The sequence below is a fragment of the Mirounga leonina genome, unplaced genomic scaffold, assembly GCF_011800145.1.
Source record: "Mirounga leonina isolate KUSES-001 unplaced genomic scaffold, KU_Mleo_1.0 Mir_125, whole genome shotgun sequence".
In the NCBI taxonomy this organism is placed as follows: Eukaryota; Metazoa; Chordata; class Mammalia; order Carnivora; family Phocidae; genus Mirounga; species Mirounga leonina.
Genome location: NW_023270305.1, coordinates 52,540,555 through 52,563,786, shown reverse-complemented (window position 1 = coordinate 52,563,786; position 23,232 = coordinate 52,540,555). Strand labels below are relative to the sequence as shown.

The 23,232-nt window shown below is 35.6% G+C and overlaps 1 protein-coding gene across 2 annotated transcripts in view; it reads right to left on the bottom strand.

Annotated features, from left to right (window-relative positions):
* Positions 1-23,232, bottom strand: part of PUS10 (pseudouridine synthase 10) — a 68,063-nt gene that overhangs the window by 22,491 nt on the left and 22,340 nt on the right. For both annotated transcript variants that reach the window (XR_004678571.1, XM_035001487.1), the window contains exons 5-7: positions 5,881-5,915; positions 2,390-2,501; positions 118-179 (exon numbers count right to left, since the gene is read on the bottom strand). Coding sequence is in view for 1 of the 2 variants with exons in the window: in XM_035001487.1 (XP_034857378.1) it covers positions 118-179; positions 2,390-2,501; positions 5,881-5,915 (209 nt within the window). In the remaining variant the exon portion in view is untranslated. The remainder of the gene's footprint in view (positions 1-117; positions 180-2,389; positions 2,502-5,880; positions 5,916-23,232) is intronic.

Here is a 23,232-nt window from a genome sequence, read left to right as displayed (position 1 = left end):
ACAGACATGACAAGTTCTGATATGCTCATTACAAAGAGGAGGAACACTGTTTCATGAAAACCAAAAAAGCATTAACAATGTTACACAACTGACATTGTTGTTTATGTAGCAACTTACAGGAAGTGGCAATCCTCAACTGTTTCTGGGTGAGCAAAGACCACACTCACTTCAAACAAGCTCTAAAAATTATAAAGACAGTTTAAAAATGAGCAAAAGGAAACCAACATCTAACCACTTATGAATGGAAATAGAAATTAATTCTCAAAGATTGGCTCACAAACAGTGGCAAGGAAAACTGAAAATACTACTGTTCTCAAATCAGCTTGTGCATGGGGCAGCTGGAAAGGAAATAGTTTTGTTTTTTGGCTTTTTTTTAATTTCTAAAGCTCAATCACTAGTTATTCTACCAAAAAAATTTTTTAACAAATTTTAAAATAAATTTGTATGATTTTTATACATGTATATAAATTCAATGTGAAGATGAAAGAGAATTCAGGGAATTGGAAAGAGATAATTGTTCCTATGATTACAATTATTAGCAAGGCAAAAGCGTTTTATTCACATGCTTAAAATCTCTGTGGGAGCCTTTATTTTTTATTATTTATTTTGTGGCACTTTACTCAAACTTCTTAGTGGATTTGAGTTTTAAAAGCCTGGTGATGGGTATTGAGGAGGGCACATGCTGCATGGAGCACTGAGTGTTATGCACAAACAATGAATCATGGAACACTACATCTAAAACTAATGATGTAATGTATGGGGATAATATAAGAATAAAAAAATTTAAAAAAGAGAGATCTTAATTTTTATTATAAAAATGATACATACAAATTATAAAATAATCAAAAAGAATGGATTTTTAATCCCACACCACTGAGGTAGAACATAGTAATAGGTGTGTTTCCTTCTAGCCATTTTTATGAATATAAACATAAATGTATATACTTCTTAGGATATTAAACATACTTTTAGAAAATTGCTTTATTTAATTAATATTATGTGTGGACATCTTTTCATCTCTTCAGCTCCAGGGAGTGTTGGATGTTTAAGTTGTAAACTTTTCCATTATTAAAAAATGCTATAATGAACATCCTTGCATACAAAAAAAAAGCACAATTTCATACTCTATGTACATTAATCTTCACAGAGAACAAAATTCCACATTGAGAAAAATGATAAATGCCATACCATGTAACAATTTTATCTTTTTTATTGAGTATTTCTGTATTTACTGACTGCATTGGATTGTCAACAGCATATTAGCTTCTCTAGAATCACAACACTGAATAGCCAAATTTTTTTTGCTCTCTAATTTACACAGTAAAATTAAAATTACAAGACATTGCTTTTACTCAAGAAAACTTCACTCATTCTGAATCTATTAGAACATTGTTGCATCTTTTGTTTTCTATTTTCTGTTCTCATTAATTCAACATGTAAAATTACTTATGCTTCAAAACTGAAGTTTGAGGTAAAAATATTTTGCATCAATGACTTCTCTAATTTCCAAAGTACTTTCATTACCTCATTTCCCCTCGGTATATGTGTGAAGTGGTTTTATTCTCTATTCTGTCAGTATTCAGTTTAAAGGAGAGAGTTTATTCTTACTAACAGAAGGAAACAGAGCTATATAATTCTGAATGGTAAAAAATTTTTTTAACTATTTAGCTTTGAAAGATGGTTTTGTGATTTTACTTGAATAGGGGTGTGTCTGATATTCAGGGAATTTCCTTCAAGCAAAATCATGAAGCAATGAAGTCATACTATAAAAATCTAATTTAAGATGAGCTGGGAATATATCTTGTTGAGCTCTTTCCTAAAATTTAGTCCATTCTGGAGACTGAGGCAAGGTCCATTATGGAACAGGGGAGATGGCTAGGTGTTCTGGTTTCAAAGGCAGTCTTTGCCTAAAATTAAATAGAGGGACTTGAGATATAACAAAGTGGGATAGGTTGAACCCATGCTCACTATAGTTGATTGATTGTACCTGAAAACAAGATTAGCCCCAGATAACTGAATTTAAATAGTCTAGAGTTGGCTCTATACTTATTCACAGTTACTTCTATATTGCTTGGTATCAGTACATGTGTCTCTCCAATTAAACTATAGACATATTAAAGGCTTAGATTCATTTCTAATCTTTTCAAGTCAATTATGGTATACTACATTTGTTACACTCATAAATGTCTTAGATCATAAAGAAGTCTTAAAAAAATAAAATCTTTCTCAATTTAAGACTGTTAGAAATTAGTATTTTAAAAGCTTAAAAATTCTCCATTGGGTTATTTAAAGAGAAGATTATTTTGGCTAATCAAAACTCTACCATATAATGAAGTAAAACTGGTAAAACCAGAGAATGAAATTAACAATGCCGACGATGACCCAATACCTTTCCATCAATGGGAACACCCAGTTCCTCTGAAAACAGGGGGTGAGTTATCCATTTGTAGGCTTCTTTTAGCTGAACTATATCATTTCTTCCCAGCGACAGACTCTGTTTTCTGAATAACATAAAAATTAATTCACTGAAATGGAAAACTTTACTTTTTCTGCTAAAGGAAAGAATTTATGCAATTATTTAAAAATATTTATTGAGTGCCTACTATGTCCCAGGCACTTTTTACACACTGGATAGAAAGCAGAGAATAAGCAGACAAAAATTCCTCAGCTCATGGACCTTAAAGTCTAGTAGAATCAAAAAAACAGCTTTTTAAAATGGTATATAAGACAGTTTTTAAGCTTCAAAGACAAAAGTATACTAATAAGTTTTTCTGAACTACCATTGCCAGATTCCAGGGTTATAGGTCAGAAGACAGAAAGATGGAATAGAAGGGATTGTTTATTGCTCAGGAACAATAAAACTGTGTATTACAATAATCTCATCCAGACTAAAAATTTTTACATCTACTCTCTTCCTAATAATGGGGTTTACTTTTGGGAAATCAACGTAAAAGCTATACTTTAGTGCTAAAGATGAAACATTAAATCCTAAAGTATCAATGTGCTGAAATGCTTGTCACTTTAATATCAGAAAAATGTCTGAATAAAAATCTGACATTCCCCCCAAATCTACTCATGAGCCAATAAATAGGTTTCAGGAAGTCCCAGTTATGATCTCTAGCTTTTAGTTTGTAACCTAAAATTGTTATAGAAAGGAACTGAAGGGGGTGCCTAGTTGGCTCAGTTGGTAGAACATGCAACTCTTGATCTCAGGGTCATGAGTTCAAGCCCCATGTTGGGCATGGAGCCTACTAAGAAATTTTTAAAAAAGAAAGGAACTTAAATAAAAAGAAAGAAAAGCATGTATGGTATGATATTATTAAAACTGCTTTGCTATGCTGAGAATACTATGATATCACTAATGAATTAACAAGTCCACACCATTCAAATCAGTCTTATGAACTACAAATCAGTTTTATGGCTATATACAGGGCTGCTTTTAACAAGAGATGTTAGGACCAACTTGTGAATCATTTCTTCTATGTCCAATTTTCACTGATAGAAATGACTACTTATATCAAACGTTCGTTGTAATTTAATTCTTAAAGACAAAAAGACACTACTAACTGCAGGTAGAAAATAAAAAATAATTTAGCTAATGGCTAAATTTAATTGATCTAAAAAACATATAAAGACGACTTTCCTCTAAGAATACAAATTATGAAATGGTTGATGTACACATTCTATATCCAGCTGAGAGTGTAACTGGTTACACAGAATGCTTTCATATGCTTTGGGATTGTGGTTTAACAATAAAAAACTCAGATAAACCCTACATCTGACAAAGAATCAAATTACTCTCTACATTCAAGAACTTATTGAAACACTGTTTGAACTTCTTAAACTGTTCCTAATTCTCTGAGTATCAGAAACATTTTAAGTATTTTAAAAGACTATCTTGATATTGTACCAACAGTTTAATGATATTTGCATAAAATAGCATCACAGTTGAAAAGTAATTAATGTTTGAGAACTCATTTTAAAGGATAAAAAGTTGAAATGGAAAACACAAGAATAGAAAACTATTTAAACATTGTTTAGATTCTAGAGAGTACCAAGAGTTGCAGCAAAAAGCAATCCAAAATATGGGTTAAGACATTACTGGTATTTTAAACCCTTCATAGTCTTTGAAATAGATTTAGACATCTTAGTCCAATTAAAAAAAAAAAAAAACCTACAGGTATTTTTTCTTTCCAGATTAAAGAACAGTAGAAAGGGGTTAATAGACATCTTGGAAATCTTAACCTTCTACACAAGGCAAAAATTTAACACTTAAAATGCCAGATTTTTAATCCTGCAAATTCAATGTGCCTTAATAACTTTTCTAATATAATTTAGGGTAAATGTTTTCACAGAGGTTCTTAGCATATGCCTGATGGTCCTTTAGAGGCATTAGTTGTCACTGAGGTAAATTCAGTCCCAACTGAGTACTTAGTAACTGCATTTCCCTCTCTCCTGTGTCAGATAACTACTGATGAGGATGTCAACTGCAACCACTTTTTCTATAGATACAATATGACAACCATTCCAGAGGAAAGATGAGCCAAAATATCCAAGCACGATTAATTTTTCTAAATTCCTTGAATCAATTCTTTAATGATTTTTCCACAATATTTTGAATGTAGAATGAACTACGGATACTGAGGGAAAAGATTAGTATTCTGTATTTCTTCTGTGCCAATATCTCTATATTGAACAGGATCTTTTGGAAGAGCTAAGCTTAGTTTAAAATTCTTCAATAAAGAATAACAACAGCAACTCACAACCAATGTGGATGGAAACTGGAAACATTTAGAAAATAGCATGCCTTGACTGTGCTAAAAATTTATCAAACATAGGATCAAATTTTATTATGCCAGAATACAAGCATTTGAGACTAATTTAACATAACCTAACTAAACCCCAAAACCTTTGCTAGATATACAGCTATTACCCTTTCAGAAAAGCAGATGTGAAAAAAAAAAAAGGCCAAATCAATTACTTTTTTTATAAATCACTTAACCAAATATAAGATTCAAATACAGAAATCTATACTTCTCTTTGTGCTTTTCTCTCCAAAGTGCACAGGAAACTTAAGTAGTCATGTGGCCCTTTTTATATTGGTATAGAATTTTTAGTTTCAAAATCCAAAAAAGGTCTGGAAAATTAAAGACTTTTTTTTTTCTTAAACCAGTTGGCAAACAAACACTGACTTGAACATGTGAGGCTGTTTAGAGACTTTGTGTATCAAACTTAATGTGAATATTTATGTTTCACTGCAGAATTTCACTGCAGAAATCAAACACATTAATGTGTTTGATTATAGAGTACCACCTCAGACCATGGAGGGGAGGGGTATGTTATATATGGTATTTATCACCATATTACATTTCTAAAATCTAAAAAAATTCTAAATTCCAAAACACATTTGGTCCCCAAGGGTTTCAGATAAAGGACTGTGGACCTATGTTTTACACGTTTTATCTATGTATAAACTCACTGTTGTTCTGCTTTAAATAGGATTTTACTTTGTATCTTTTATAGTATAGTTTATAATTTAGTTTCTAAGACTAGTATAAAATTTATTCTTTTATAATAGCTTGCCAAGCTACATTATATAAGTGCCTAATGTAAAAATATAAAATACGTATTTACATTCAATGTTAAATCTACAAAAAAATGAATCCATTTTAATAGACTACTAATAATATGCCATGCCAATAAACTAATTTAACAAGGTTGACACCCAAATTCATATAATAAAATTTTTCTCTTTCTTTCAATTTCTCTAGGAGCTAGTGAAGTCACTCTAAAAAAAGAGATAGTAGTAGTAAAAGCACTTTAAGAATCAGGTAGCTTATATTTAAATGGTAGAACAAATTCCCCACCTAAATTACTTACCCCATTTCCTGTTTTACCAGCAACCATGCAGCATGCTGTAGGCAATTTAGTCACACCCAGAAGAAGAGAAAAGGGGAAAAATGTTCATTGAAATGAAGTTCCAATATCATTACTAAAGTGCTTAACTAATTTGCTAATCAAACTCTCCTTTTTAGGGGAGGACTTAGTGTTCAGAAATGTGGCAATGACCTCATTCTCATTTAAAATCAGAAATGAGGTAAGATGCCACTTTGCAGTGCTGGGTTGCTTGTGGCCTAGGAACAGATTTCTATCTCATTAATGAGGTATAAGTGTTTAACATGAGTAGCTCACTTTTTTTCTTAAAGTCTCTTAGTATTTCACAGAGGAAGGCCAAAAGTGAACGAAGACCTACTATGTCCCCCAGAACTGAAGGCCTCAGTTTTTTTGTTTTCATTTTTTTAATAGGGCTACCACATTTTTAACTCTAATTAATGATGTCCACATGTAAGTGTTTAGAAGTAAAATGTACCAACATCTGTAACTCACTTCAGAATACAACAAAAACTAAGATGGGTGGATGGATAAACTGATGACAAAATACATAATAAAGGAAATACAGAAAAATAGTAACAATTATAGAATCTAGGTGGGTATACGGGTGTTCATTGTACAATTCTTTCAACCCTACTGTATGTTTAAAAATTCTCATAGTAAAATGTTAGAGAAAATGTTCTGGGAAGAATTAATAAAAAACTTAAAAAGTTGCTAAAATGGAGATAACATTCACAATTATGGTTGTTATAAGGATTAAATTAAATTCATATAAAATGCTTTACATAGTAAGTGTGTGATACTAAGATTTCTCAGTTTGCCAGTAGGCTCCCAAAGCTGTCACTTTACAGAAAGCTAATGACATGTCCTATCTCATTATATAGCATTTTGTGAATATGACAGAAGCATACATGTGTAAGTCAATAAAATACCATATGTAGTCTCTGCATCCGCCTGTCACAAAAGTGGCCATTCATTATCGCTCACATCTACCTCAAGACCTGCCCCCCGCACACATGTTACAGTTCATATGTAGAATCCTGTCCTTTTAAACTTCAAATGACCAGTGAGGCACTAGATACCTTTAAAGACTTATTTGGAAATCTTAGGTGTATTACACTGTTCAGACATGAGTCAAGCAGAATAAATTAATTACTGGCCAAGTAAGAACTAGAATTGTTCCCAATGCCTAAACATCTCATCAGTACCTTCTGATTCAGTAGTTTGTTTACTTTGCTAGTTCAACCTAATGCCACTGACAGCACGACAAGACCCCATCCTTCTTTCCTCCCATTTATGCAAGCCCTCTTGGAAAAGTATAGGGGCATGGTAAAATACACCAATTACTAGGAGTCAGGAGACCTAGTTTTAGGCTTTACCAAATTTCTGGCACTCAGTTTCCTAATGGGTAAAATGAAAGAGTTACACTAAGATGAATGTAACTTAAACTATTCTGGGTGGCTAGAGGTTATCATTAATGGGCATTAGTATACTATTTTGGAATAGAGGCTATTAAGACTTGTAGGACTTTAAGATCATAGAAAAAAGTGAAAAATGATCTCCCAAAGCTGAAACCTTATAGTCCATATTGCCCCACCTTCCTCCAGCCTCCATACTTTAAGAGATCAATAAATACTTGTTTTCTCATCCAAAAAGGGATATTAATACTCCCCTTGAAGGGAGACTGTGGGGATTCAATGAAGTTGTATATGTAAAGAACCAAGTAAGATTCCTGGCATGTACTTAACAAATAGTAACTACTATTGTCATTTTTGAATTAAAACCTTAACTGCAATTCACAAATGATAAAATTATTATCCCTTTTTTTCCCTTAAAGATTATTTATTTGAGAGAGAGAGCAAAGCGAGCGAGAGAGAACATGAGTTGGGGGGGAGGCAGGGGCAGAGGGAGAGAGAGAAGACTCCTTGCTGAGCAGAGAGCCCAACGTGGGGCTCAATCCCAGGACCCTGGGATCATGACCTGAGCTGAATGCAGACGCTTAACCGAATGAGCCACCCAGGTGCCCCAAATTATTATCCCTTAAAAGATTTACAAGACTTGGGCGCCTGGGTGGCTTAGTCGTTAAGCGTCTGCCTTCGGCTCAGGTCATGATCCCAGGGTTCTGGGATCGAGTCCCACATCGGGCTCCTTGCTTGGCAGGAAGCCTGCTTCTCCCTCTCCCACTCCCCCTGCTTGTGTTCCTGCTCTCGCTATCTCTCTCTCTGTCAAATAAATAAATAAAAAATTTAAAAAAAAAAAGATTTACAAGACTTGATTCCTTTCCCTCACTTCCCAAACTGCTCTCCTATAGATAGTCCTGAACTTTTCTCATCAATGAAATCCTCATGGGTATCTAAGCTATAGAGAATTATTTGTCCATTCTTTAAGGGGACTCAGGTTCTTCTATTCTTTTTTAGTGACCTTTTTCTCTCCTCTTTTGAAGCAAATTCTGTTTTCTATAGTCACTTTCAGGTGATGCCATCAAATCTGCAATGTCCTGCCATCCTCTGATTATAAAGTAGGGCAGAACTGGAGGTTGCCAAGGGAAACCAGATTACCATGTGTAACATATAAAATTAAATCAAATGTCTTCACTACCTGAGATTTGCTAAAGGGTTTTTCCTTCCTAATCCTCTGCAGGCTTCCTGCTCAAGCATGCCAGCAGGTTGGACAGAACTAATCACATAGCAGGGGCTGGAAGGCTGAATCCCAAAGAAGTCAGTGTTGCTCAATTATTCAATTTTTACTACATGCTAATAATGTCCTGGACCTGCTTCTGCTGAGGAAGAAAAGTACATTTCTCTCTTTCAGGTCACCAAGATAATTTTAATAAATGTTCTATTCCTCAGTGGGAAAAAAATCATTCTCTAGAGTAAGCAATTTAATTCTTCCTCCCCAACAGAACCAAGTGGCATTAAAGTTATCAAGTTTAATCAAATTTGGCACCAAAGGCAATATGTCACCTCCTGAAAATTCAGGAACCACACAACTTAATCCTGGACTCTGCTTTCACGTTATTGGAGAATTCTAGGCAAGCGCTAAATAGAGCAGTTGAATAACCTGCTTGCTAAAGTGCTTGTGTACTCTGGTAACACACACTCACACACACACACACACCATGGAAAGTCTATGCCTGGGAATGGCTTTAGAGCTTAGAGTTCTGAGCACCAAACAATGAGTGTGTGTAACAGTAGGGTCAGAAATTGAGGCTGACTTAAGCAGAGGTGGCAGGAAGGAAGGATGAGAATGAGAGGCATTAAAAATGGCATGTTGGGGAGCTACAATTCAGTAAAGCTAGTGCTTAGGGTATATATAATGTGTGCATAAATGTGAGTAGGGGTTCAACAACTAGAGATGAAACTGGAAAGGTCAGTAGGTTTTAAGTGCCGAGCTATGGCATGACTCCAAAGAATGAAACTATAACAGAACAAGTGCCACATTTATGTATATGTAAAGTCCCATGGCAGCACAAAGAATGGATACCATTTGATGTTTTGACATTTGATCTTGTATAATTCATCAAGTCACAATATAACCATCATCTGCACACTATTTTTCTTACATGGTAGCTTAAGAAGAAAATAAAATAGTTCTTATACCAAATTACTTCATTATCATACATGGGAAAATATACTGTGGGGATAGAGAGGAGTACAGAGCTTTAAGAGATAACAGAGACAGACTGCCAGGACTTGGTGACCAGCAGTGATACTATGGTTTCTAAATTACCACTACTGCCCCTTTTTTTTTAAGTTTTTATTTATTTGACAGAGACAGCACAAGCAGAGGGAGCAGCAGGCAGAGGGAGAAGCAGGCCCCCCGCTGAGCAAGGACCCAGGACCCCGGGATCATGACTTGAGCGGAAGGCAGATGCTTAACCAACTGAGCCACCCAGGCGTCCCACCACTAATGCCCTTTTTAAAACTCTAAAATCTTTTGAATCCTACACATCTCCTGTACTCATTTATAACAACAAAGATAATACAAATACAGACTTGTAACAACAGGAAAATGACAACAGTTGTGTGGGCAGCTAGTGGTAGAGACCCTTGCTCTCTCTTCTCCCAACACACACAGACACACACACACACACACATTTATGTCTTCTACTTGCACACAAATCGGCACCTGAGAAGTAGGCTCAACAATGAGGTCAGTAACGACAGTCACTCTTCTTTCCTCTTCCCACCCAGCATGCCTGCCCAACCTTTCCTTCTCCCCCTCCCCCTCGCCCAGCCTGCTACAACCATGAGTATCTGCCTCACCAGGGCCCGCTCCTCACTTTGTATCAGGTTTGGTGTCAGGCGTGGTGGGAGAAAGAGGAAGGTAAGAGAGGCAGGAGGAGAATGCATGCCTATAACCATTGCTGGACTCCACCACGTAGCTGAGGTAAAGACTCCTCGCCCACGTCTCCTCAGCTCCACCACCTCCCTGCCTCAATCTCACTCTTCTTTTCCCGAGTCTCTAATGTCACACCCATGATGTAATGACTAACAGATGGAGTCTGGGTATCTCTTTTGATGAATAAAACATCATCTATGCTTGAAAACCCACCCATATCCTCTACATTATCTTTCCCTACAGGGTTGAGGGGGACATAAACCCTTCTCACTCCAACTTTTCCTACTACTGTTGGTAATACAAACTTTTGGATAGCATTAAAAAGATTGAACTTTTTATTTTTCACATGGCAAGAGGGGGAAAGCAGGACAAATCAGCACAGACAGAATGAATCTGTGGGCCAGATTAGTTGTACAGCTCTACTGACTAGTTCACAGGGGAATTCTATGTCTGAGTTGTAACTTTGTGAGTTGTGAGTTGTGAATTTTAGGAAGAGAACTTCTATTGTATTTTCTAATATTCTAGGTGCTGATGTTCACCTAGCTCTGAAGGATTTAATCGGAAATAATCACAAGAGGAAATTCTATGGGGATGGGAAGGTGGGGTAGGAATGGAGGTGGGAAGCGGGATCAGAAAAGGCAGAACAGCTGCAATGAATGAAAGGCTCTGGGATAGACATGAAGAGAGAGATCACTCATGTGTGGAATCTAAAGTCTAAAAAAAACCCAAATGAATGAACAATCAAAAAGCAGAATGAGACCTACAAATACAGAGAACAAACTGATGGTTGCCGGACGGGAGGCGGGTGAGGGATGGAAAAATAGGGGAAGGGGAGTGGGAGATACAGCCTTCCAGCTGCGGAATGAATAAGTGACAGGAATAAAGAGTACAGCATAAGGAATAGAGTCTTATATCACAGTCATATATAATATCATTATACTGTAAGAGTGATGTATCAGAACAGAAGGTAGCTACACTAGTGATGAACATAGCATCATGTATAAACTCATCAAATCACTACACTGTACACCTAAAACTAATGTAACATGTGTCAACTATTCTCAAATTTAAAAATTGAATAATAAAAAAAAAGATATGGTTCAGTCTTGTTCTTTAGTGTCAGAGAGGATAACTTGGCAACTGAATTTCAGGTAACTCTGGAGTTAATATCAGTGAAACAAAGACATCTCAATGAATATCTGTTAGCAACGGGGTGTGGCAGAGGGGATAAAAATATATTTCCTCCTAGAATCTGATTTTAGAGAACTAGCATCCTCACTGAAATACCAGTTAATGTAAAGTGAACTTGCAGATTCAAGAGACTTCGATGTATCAAAAGCTCAATTTCAAGTCATAAATACAATTTTACTTCAAAATTACTATCAAGAAAAACAGCTTTTAACAGTAAATGTTAAATTTTAGAATACCAAAGAGACAAATTAATTGCTGAGAATCTATTAATTGTTGAAAAGGGTCTCTTCAGTAAATAACTCAAGAATACTATGAAAATAACTATTTAAAAATTATTCCAAGTTATCACAAGAAAATTACAAGACTGAAATCATTCTGTGTGTTGAACTTGATTTGCACTAGATATATTCTTAGGATAACGACTGAATTTTGTAAGAAAAAATTTAGGTATTACTTTTTAAATATGCAAAAGTAATCTGTAATTATAAAATAAAGACTTGTGACTTCAAGGTGGTGGAATAAAGCACTTTCTGTCCGCATCTCCTTTGGGAAATCATCTCAAAATAAGATGGAGAATGACAAACAGAAAAAGAAACTCCATCTATAATGAAAAACAAAAAAATTACTCATCACCCCAACTCTCCATACATGAAGACAAAAAGGGAATGCAGGAGCGGAAAGTGGCAGAGCCCAAGAAGCTGATCCTTCAGTGTTGGCAGAGGGAAGTACTTGCCCCCTGCCAACCCAGCCAAACTGAGGACTGGAGGTGCAAGACAGCATGGGGTGAAACAGGCTAACAGAGGGGGAACCGAGAGACCCCAGGTCCTCTCTCTGACACCAAGCAAGAGGCAATTTTGACTCTGGAGACCAAACTAGAGGGATCTACACTCAGAAGCTCCTGGCAAGCCCTGCAGGGGTTCAGTCGGAGTTTACAGTCTGCCCAGAGACCTGCAAGGTCCTACCCTGTGCTGGGTACTGAGGCAGCCAAAGTTCTACTTCTGTGGACAGAAGATTCGACGATTCATCTTTGGATAAACTGTATGGTTTCTGAGAGAAAACTTTCAGAAAATGACATAGGGTCTCTCCATGTAAAAAGTCAGGTTACTACCTATTCTCCTCCAATAAAACCCAGTCAACAAGCACTACTATCCTGATCTATATAGACGTAACTTTCAATCACTTTTTAAATGCCCTATGCTTAACAATGAGTGGACAAAGATCACTAGTCATTTAGAGAAAATCTTTAAGCTGAAAGGAAGGGAACAAAAAAATAAACACGAAAGTAGAAAAAATAATACATGAATTCCCATTCACCTTTGAGCAGCTTCAAGTTACCAACATTTTGCCAATCTTGTTTTATTTATCTCTATTATCTTTTTTTTTTTTTGTAGAGAGAGATGGGCTCCAGTTTTTTTTGTTTTGTTTTGTTTTGTTTTTTAAAGAAAATCCAATCCTGTGAATACCTTCCAATGGAAACATTTTTAAAAGTGATATTCTTTTTTTTCATTTAATAGCACCTTTTATTTCCAAAAATGAAAGGACAGATTTAATACTGTAGTTAAACCATTACTGTAATCTGGAGGACATGTAGCAGTCAGTTTTCCCAGAGCAAGTCTTTATTTGACACAGACGGATCTAATTGTAAATTTTATTTGTTGATGTTCTTCATTTCTGGCTTTTTAGTGGGTGGCAGGGGACACCCTTGATAAAATTAAGCCTAATACAAGTCTGTCCAAAATGTAGGTAATAACCCTAAATCTTTTCATCATATGCAAGTAAACCAAAATTAAAAATGAGTAAAAATGAATTCAGTTGAACTTAATTTCATAATGTCTTATTACTTTTTTATTTATTCATTTATTTTTATTATGTTAATCACCATACATCATTAGTTTTTTTTTTTTCTATGCAGAACATGCCCTCTTTAATACCCATCACCAGGCTAACCCATCCTCCCACCCCCCTCCCCTCTAGAACTCTCAGTTTGTTTTTCAGAGTCCATAGTCTCTCATGGTTCGTCTCCCCCTCCAATTCCCCCCGCTTCATTCTTCCCCTCCTGCTATCTTTTTTTTTTTAATATAAGACTGTTGAATCACATCATTAGTTTTTGATGTAGTGTTCCATGATTCATTGTTTGCGTATAACACCCAGTGCTCCATTCAGTACGTGCCCTCTTTAATACCCATTACCAGGCTAACCCATCCCCAAAGTGATATTCTTTACTACCAATTCAACTTAAAATTGAAATGTTTTAGATGTCAATTTAAAAATATGTGAGGGAGTACATAGTTTTTTAAAATTCTTTTAGGGCAGGAGAAGGGTATATAAGCAAAAAAATTTAAAAAGTTACTTATGGCATCTTAGTATAAGCAAACACCATTAGAAATGAAAAAGGGACTAGAACCACATATTTGGAGAAGATTTGGGGTTTTCCCCCTCATTTTCTTTTATTCTTTTTAAATAACATGTTAGAGGGGTGCCTGGGTGGCTCAGTCATTAAGTGTCTGCCTTCGGCTCAGGTCCTACCTTCTCCCCTCCCTCTCCCACTCCCCCTGCTTGTGTTCCCTCTCTCACTGTCTCTCTCTCTGTCAAATAAATAAAATCTTTAAAAAATAAAATAAAATAAAATAAATAACATGTTAGAAAGTACAAAACATACTGTCATTTATTTTGGAACATAATTTTCTCTGTCTCTTTCCCCACTGTATATTATCTCAACCTCAAAGGTTTTCTGATTCTTCAGCAAAGAAAAGAAGTGGGAGGGCCCCTGGGGGGTAGGGGAGAAGGTAGGACCTCCTTCCTACTACTCACCATTTCTTCCTTTTACTCTAACCACTGGATAGATATAAAATACCACTGTCACTGCTGGGGACTTGGGCAAGACACACTGAATATGGTTCTGAGTGACCACAGCCAATGACAAGTAATTGTGCATGCCCATGTGTGTTAGGCATATATGAGTAAACAAAACAGACATAAGTCCTTGCCCTTGTAAAACTGATAGCCAAGAATCAGAAAACAAGCAAAACAAATAAATAAGTCACATAACTATTTTATGAAATAAATGCAATGTGAAGTGATAAATGCAGTGGAGGAAATTAAAAGAGGAATGGGGAATGGAAGAAATGATTTGCAATTTCAAATAGGGTAGTTGGGGAAAGCCTCACTGAGAAGGCAACGTTTGAAAAAAGATATGAAGACGATGAGGGAATAAGCCATGACTATATCTGAGGAAGAAACATTTTAGACAGAAGGAACAGCAAGCAAAGGCCCTGAGGCAGATGTTTGCCTGGTGTGTTCGATGAATAAACAGCAAGGAGGCCAATGTGGCTGAACCTTGGAAGAAGAGAGAAACAAGGGATGAGTCAAAGAACTGAGGTGCAGTGCTAGGATAGGACCAGTATGAGCTCTTGGAGGCAATTAAAGGACTTTGATTTTACTCCAAGGGAGATGGGGAGCATAGGAGGGTAAGCAAAGGAAGGACTTAAACTGACTTACTTTTTAAAATACTAGGGGACAAGCATGGAAACAGAGACAGCTGCTACGAGACTATTGTAAAAATCCGGGTATTTGCTCAACCTGTCTATGCACCCTCCACTTCCGGATAAAGGAAATGATTTTGAAAGGTACAGCAAGGAGGATTGGGGTCTTTTCTAGTCTAGGATCTCACTGCCTTCAAACTAACTTTTGCACAACAGTCCTTGGCCCATTTCCTGAAAAAATAACCAGAGGCTTTACCAGGCTATACCTCTGTTCTTGGTCCTGGTCTTGGCCAGTAACTCTATGCCTCACACTGTGCTGGATACCCTTCCAAGAAGGAGCTTCTGGTGCACAGGTGGCAGGAAGGAGGTACTGGGCCTGGGGAATTGGGCCCTGCAGCAGTCTCCATGGGTACGGGCCTTTAGAGCCAGAGGCTCTTGAACAGTCATTACAGACAAGAAGATCAAATAGTCCAGCTCAGTGGAATTGGAGAAGGGAGTGCACTGAGGACAGATGGCTGGTCTTATGCATAGACTGCAGGCCCCCAAAACATACTGGGCATGGGAGGTATAATGGCCAAAACTCTGTACCATCAAGCTTCAATCTAGGGACACTTCTGAATTCTTACTTTGGGCACAATATGGGTTTCAAGAAATCCAGCATAACCATCAGAGGATGAGATTGGTCTATGAGAGAAACTTCCCTGGGGTAGCCTCCCACCCTTCCTGCTGGGGCTAGGAAACTCTATGCCTTATCCAGGCCTCCTATCTGAAGTCTGCCAGCTCACAAGTCTAAATCACTTCTGTAAACTTGGCCTGTGGACAAAATCAGCCATAAAGAAGACCCAAAACACCAACAAAGCCAGTTCTTATCATCTAAGTTGGGGCTCTGCTCATCAGCACACAAGGAGACACAACAAATATGTAAAAACAAAAGTGCATGCACATATGTATGTGTACATACAGATGCATATATATATATACCTGTACAGTAGAATATTCTATTCAAAGATTTCAAGAATCATAGAAGAGCACATGCATCTTCAAAAAAATGAAATTGTTAAATCTAGATCAGTGGTTCTCAAACAATTTAGTTTCAGGACTCTTTACCTTCTTAAAATTTTTTGAGTACCAAAATAGCTTTGTTTATGCTGGTTATATCTATAATAATTATAATATTAGCAATTAAAACAATGAGCTTAAAAATATTTATTAACTCATTTAAAATTAATAACAAAAGTAATAAATCCATTACCTGTTAACATAAGCATTAAAAACTACTATATTTTTCAGACAAAACAATTTAGTGAGAACAGCTGCATTATGGTACATTTTTGCAATTCTCTTTAGTATATGTCTTAATAAAAGATAGTTGTATTTTCCTATCTGCTTCTATATTCAATTTGCTGCAACAGTACATAGCATATAGCCTCTGGAGAACTCTACTGCATACTACTGAGAGAATGAGAATGAAAAGGTAGGTATATATTATTATGAAAATACCTTTGACCTCATGGATCCCTTGCAAGGACCCCTCAGGGTCCCTGGACCACACTTGGAGAACTACTTATTTGAATGTAATGGACAATTAAGGGAAATACAAATAATTAAAATTTGACTCAAGAAGGAGGAATAAAACCAAATAACTTTCAATAGAAGAAACTGAAAAAGTAATAAAGATCTACCCTTAGTACCATCTCAAATGGTTTTATAAGTGAAGTCTACCAAAACTTCAAGAAACAAAAACAGATTATTCCTCTGTTATTAAAATTTTCCAAACACAAAAGACAGACTGACAATTTGGGGCACCTGGGTGCCTCAGTCAGTTGGGCGGCAACTCTTGCTTTCAGCTCAGGTAATGATCTCAGGGTCGTGAGATCGAGCCCCATGTCAGGCTCTGCACTCACCAGGAAGTCTGCTTGAAAATTCTTTCCTTCTCCCCTGACCCCCCATCCCTGCTCTCTCTCTCTCAAATAAATAAATCTTAAAAGAAAAAGACTGACAATTCCACAATGCTTACATAACCTAATACACAAACATAATCTAATATATAATCTAATTGCATAATTAATACCCAAACCAAAGATAGCATAAAAATAGTCAATAATATTCAAACAATGAATGACACTGTACTTCACATGTAAAAGTTCCATTTTTAGAAACATTTAATATATGTATCTGTACAAAGTGAAATAAATGTATAGTGTGATGAACACAACTTCCACTGAAATAACATTAAAAAGATGCAGGGTGCCTGCGTGGCCCAGTCAGTTAAGCATCTGCCTTCAGTTAAGGTCATGATCTCAGGACCCTGGGATCAACCCCACATCAGGCTCCTTGTTCAGCAGGGAGTTTGTTCGTCCCTCTCCCTCTGCCCCTCCCCCCTGCTTGTACGCTCTCTCTCTCTCTCAAATAAATAAATAAATCTTTTTTAAAAGATGCAATAAATTTTTATTTAAAAAGTAGACAACAGACTAGTCTTACTTACATATACACATATGTATGTATATATGTAAAATCTTAATAAAATATTAAGTTAAATTTTTATTAAAATAAAACTAAAAAATGTTTATTTCAGGAAAACAAAAGTTCAACACAAGAGAATATATTCAATTACTTGACTACAATAACAGTTAAAAAGGGAAAAATATAATGATCACAAATATCCACTTCTGATTAAAAAAACTTACCAAAGTTGGAATAGAAGCAAACTTCCTTAAATAAAGGGTATCTATTAGGAAAGAGTTAATAATATACTTAATATTAAAATTCTAGAAACATGGGCACCTGGGTGGCTCAGTTGGTTAAGCATCTGCATAAAGAGGAACAACAGTACAATTACGACAGGCTTCTCATCATAAAAAACAAAGAACAAAAGATACTGGAACAACATATTTGAAGTGCTGATAGGAAAAAAATTTGTCAACTAAATATTCTATATCCAGTAAAACTAACAAAATTAAAGAAGAAAAAAAGACATTTCAGATAAGCAAAAATTGAGAGAATTCAACACCAGTAGATCTATATTAAAAACAAAAACAAAAACCTTAAGCCCTTCAGGTTGAAGGGAAATGACACCAGACGGTCTATTGTCTACTTTTTTAATAAAAATTATTGCATCTTTTTTAAGTAACGAAGAGCACTAGGAATGCTAAATTTGTGGTAAACATAATAGATATGAATATTGTTTTCTTTCCTTTATTAAAAGATATATGACTGTTTAAGACAAATGTTAACACTGCATTGCTGGGTTAAAACGAGTATAGATGTAACAGATATACAACAATTGCACTAAGGATGGTAAATAGAAATATAATGTTGTAACGTTACTATATTTTACCTGATCGAACTAAGATAAAGATGCTTATTATAGTCCCCGGAGCAGGGGTTGGCCAAATTTTTCTGTAAAGGGCCAGACAGTACATATCTTAGAGGCTTTGCTGGCCATAATGTCCTAGCATACCTACTCAACTCTGTTCTTGCAGTACAAAAGAAGAAAAGCCTAAAATAAACTATGCTCCCACTTTAGGAAGATAGAAAAAGAAGAGCAAATTAAAGCCAAAATAAGTAGAAGGAAGGAAATAATAAAGAACAGAAGTCAATGAAATACAAGATAAATATATAGAGAGAATAAATCAATGAAACCAAATGCTGGTTCTTTGAAAAGGTCAATAATACTGGTAAATCTCTAGCAGGACTGATCACAGGGAAAAAAAAAGACACAAATTACCATTGTCAGGGAATAAGATATTAATCCATAATAAAGGAATATTATGAAAAACTTTATGTCAATAAATCTGACAACTTAGATGAAACAATTTCCTTAAAAGATATGAATTACCAAAAATGACACAAGAAACAATAGGAAACCTGAATAGAGCAGTATCAACTGAAAAAACTGAGTTTGTAATTAAAAAAAAAAATGTTCACATTGTAAAATATCCCAAGAAATCTACACTAAAACTATTACAACTATTTTAAAAAAAAGTTAGGCAAAATTGCAGGTTACAAGGTTATAAAAACCAACTGTAGGGGCACCTGGGTGGCTCAGTCAGTTAAGCGTCTGCCTTTGGCTCAGGTCATGATCCCAGGGTCCTGGGATCGGGCCCTGCATTGGGCTCCCTGCTCAGCAAGGAGCCCGCTTCTCCCTCTCTCCCTCTGCCATTCACCCCAGAGAGCTCTGGCTCTTTCTATCTCTCTGTCAAATAAATAAATAAAATCTTTTAAAAAATGTATTTTTATAGACCAGCAATGAAAAAATTGAAAAATGCAATAAAAATGCAATTCCACTTGTAATAGTACCCAAAACAATGAAATTCTTAGGGACAAATTTTCAAAACGTGTGAAATCTGTACACCGAAGACTATAAACCATTGCTAAAAGAAACTAAAGATCAAAATAAATGAAGAAATATACCACATTCATGCAAAAGATGTCAAGACATCAATTCTTACCAGGTTTATCTATAAATTCAATGCAATCCCAGTCAAAATTTAAGCAAATTAAAAAAAAGAAATTGACAAGCAGATTCTAAAATCTGTATGGAAATGCAAAGGACCTAGAATCACCAAAGTAAATTTTAAAGAGAATATAGCTCAAAGATTTATGCTATTTTCATAAAGACAGTACAGTATTGATATATGGATGTACCAATATATCATTGGAATTGAACAGGGAGTAAAGAAATACATATATAAATATATACATATGGTCAGTTTATTTTCTACAAAGGTAGCAAAGAAATCATGGGGAAAAAAAGGTTTTTTCATCAGATGGTACAGACAAGAAAAGAAATACAAACATCAACTTTTACCTTACAGTATATAAAAAAATTTAACTCAGGGGGTGCCTGAGTGGCTTAGTTGCTTGGGTGTCTGCCTTTGGCTCAGGTCATGATTCCAGGGTCCTAGCATCAAGCCCCGCATCATCGGGCTCCCTGTACAGTGGGGAGTCTGCTTCTCCCTCTTCCTCTGCCTTCCCACCCACCCCACTCATGTTCTCTCTTTCTCAAATAAATAAATAAATAAATAAATAAAATCTTTTAAAAAAATTAACTCAGAATGGGTGATACAGATATAAACATAAAAGCTATAAGGAAGAAAACTTTTAGAATAAAACATTGGAGAAAATCTTTGCAAACCTGCAACATACAAAGATTTGTTAGCTAGGACACAAATAACATGAACCATAAGAATAAAAAGCTGGTGAAGTAGACTTTATCAAAAGTATAAACTTCTCTTTGACAGATATCATTAAGAAAATTAAAGAACAAGCCACAACATGGGAGATAATATTTGCAAAACATATATACATCTTAAGGATTTGGATCTAGAATATATTAAGAACTGTTACAACTCAATGAAAAGACAACCCAATTTTTTTAAATGGGCAAAAGATTTGACAAAGTCAAATGTGAAGAGACTTCACAAAGATACATGAATGGCAATTAACCACATGAAAAGACACTCAACATTATTAGTCATTAGGAAAATAAATACACAATCTCTACACACCCACTAGAATGGCTCAAATGTAAGAAAGTGAGAATACTAAGGGTTGCCAAGGATGTGAAGTAACTACAATAGTGACATAACTAACTACTGGTGGAATATAAACTGGTAAATCCACTTAGGAAAACTGTATGGCAGTTTCTCATAAGATTAAACATATACCTACCGTATGACTTAGATATTACATTCTAAGGTATTTATTCAAGAAAGATGAAAACATATATCCACACAAATAATTACACATAAAAATTGTACAGACTGGCTTTATTCATAATAGCCAAACACTGTAATGCATGGATGTGTAGGGATGCTAGATATGGTTGATTAATGCTGTTAATATAGTTAATATCATTATGTCTAATTGGTTTGAGGTGGAAAAAGCAACAATCTTTTTAATATCATTTTGAGTTAGAGCACAGATTGCTATAAATAATGTGATGATAGCTCCTAGGCAGAGTGTTAATGTTTGAATGGCTTTGTTGTTTTCTATTAATGGGTAGAAACAGATTAGTTTCCACCTGCTGCAAATATTGTACTTGAATAAAGTAGGGCTGACACGGGTGTAGGGCCGTCAATGGCTGAGGGAAGTCATGGGTGAAGGCCAATTTGGGCAAATTTGCCAGTTGTACTAAAAAAAAAAGTCCAATTGTGATTAACGATGTGATTAACATGGTTAAAGTTGAGTTTAAATATTTGTTGAAAATCTCATGACTTTAGGTTGAATCATGCTATTGATATAATAAACGCAACATCTCTGATGCAGTTATATAGAATAGTTTGGAGGGTGGCAGTGTTTTAATCTGTTCAGCCGTGTTATTATCTGATTAGTAGAAATGACATAATTCCTACTCCTTCTCATCTGATGAAATGTTGGAAGAGCTTGTTGGCAGTGACTAAGATTAGAATGGTAATAAGGATATAAGTATTTGAAAAATTGGTTAATATTGGGATCTGAATGTATATATCATATAGAGAATTCTATAATTGACTATTATAACAAAATGTGCTACTAGTAGAAATATTATTGAGAAATAATCTAGTTTATTATTTTTTTAAGATTTTATTTATTTGAGAGAGAGAAAGAGAGAGAGAGCACATGCAAGAGTTCACGAGGGCAGGGTGGGGGCGGGAGAAGGAAAAACAGACTCCCCGCTAAGCAGGGAGCCCAATGTGGGGCTCAGTGTGGGGCTTGATGTGAGGCTCCATCCCAGGACCCCGGGACTCTGGGACCCCGACCCCAGCCAAAGGCAGACACTTAACCGACTGAGCCACCAAGGCGCCCCGAGAAATAATCTAGTTTAAAGCTAAGCAATCAATAGTTTTAGGGTTTGAATGTTTATTCAGTGTCAGTTTGAAATAATTTTTTCTTGGCCTGAGTAAATGAATATTGTGGGATGAAAGCATAGGAGATGATAGTTTTTACACAGTATGGATTTGGATTGCTTTTGTAGATCTTTGAAGTGATTTTTATGATTGGTAAAGTTAATATAAATAGTGAAATTAATACAAGAGGTGAACAAATTTATTACCTTTATTTGGAATTGCACCAATTTTTTGGTTCCTGAGACCAATGGATTATTACTTTTAACAATTAAAAGTTTGAAAACAGGGTGCCTGGGTGGTTCAGTCGGCTAAGTATCTGACTTCAGCTCAGGTCAGGATCTCAGGGACCTGGGATGGAGTCTTCTATCGGGCTCCCTGCTCAGCGGGGAGTCTGCTTCTCCCTTTCCCTCTGCCCCCCCCCACTTGTGCGCTTTCCCTCAAATAAGTAAATCTTTTAAGAAATAAATAAAAGTTTGAAAAACCGTATTATTATACATGGAGGCATGAATTAGTTCTTGTATACTTTCTCAGTAAATAAGTTTTGAGTTTCTATTATTAGATTCACAATCTAATGTTTTTATTAAACTATATTTACAATAGAAGGATGTCAAAATAATTTGTGGGTTAAGTGATAAAAGTAGGAAGGGTAGTAAATGTAGGGCTATAAGACCATTTTCTCATATGAATGATAGTTAGAATTTTTGATGTGGTACATATATTTGCCTCATTGTGTTATAGTTAATATAGGCTAGTAATAACTATGTTAATTCCTTAGGATAATGGTAATGTTGGATCATGAAAATGATGATGTAACTACAAATAGTTCTCCAATTAGGCTAACTGTCGGGGGGTAAGGCCAAATTGGTAAGGCTCACTAGAAGTCATCATGCTGCTATTAGTAAAAGGAGAGTCTGTAATCCCTGAGCTAGAATTATAGTTCAGCTGGGAATCTGTTCATAGTTTGAATTTGCTAGGCAAAACAGTGTTGATGATGTAAGGCTGAGGGCAATTATTAGAGCTGTAGCTCCTATATAACTTCATGGTGCTTCGATAAGAATGGCTACAATTACTAGTGCTATGTGGCCGACAGAGGAATATGCAATGAGTGATTTTAATTCTGTTTTCCATAGACAGATGGAGCTGGTTATAATTATTCCTCATAAGAATAATGTAAGAAAAGGATATGCATGTAATTTGTTAGGGGGTTTAGTACTGTGACTCATAATATTCCATTAGCTGCTTAGTTTGAGTAGTATGGCTACAAGCACTTTGGACCCAGCAGCAGGGCGTTTCAAACATGCTTTTGGTAATCAGAGATGTAGGCCATAGAGAAGTATTTCTACTACAAATGCTATTATGTATACTAGTCATAAGAAAATATTACATCAAGAACTAGATACTGTTTCAGTTCAGTATTGAATTATTAGGAAGTTCAATGAACCTGTAAGATTTTGGATAAAGATTAGGACAATGTGAAATGGGAGTGATCCTACTAG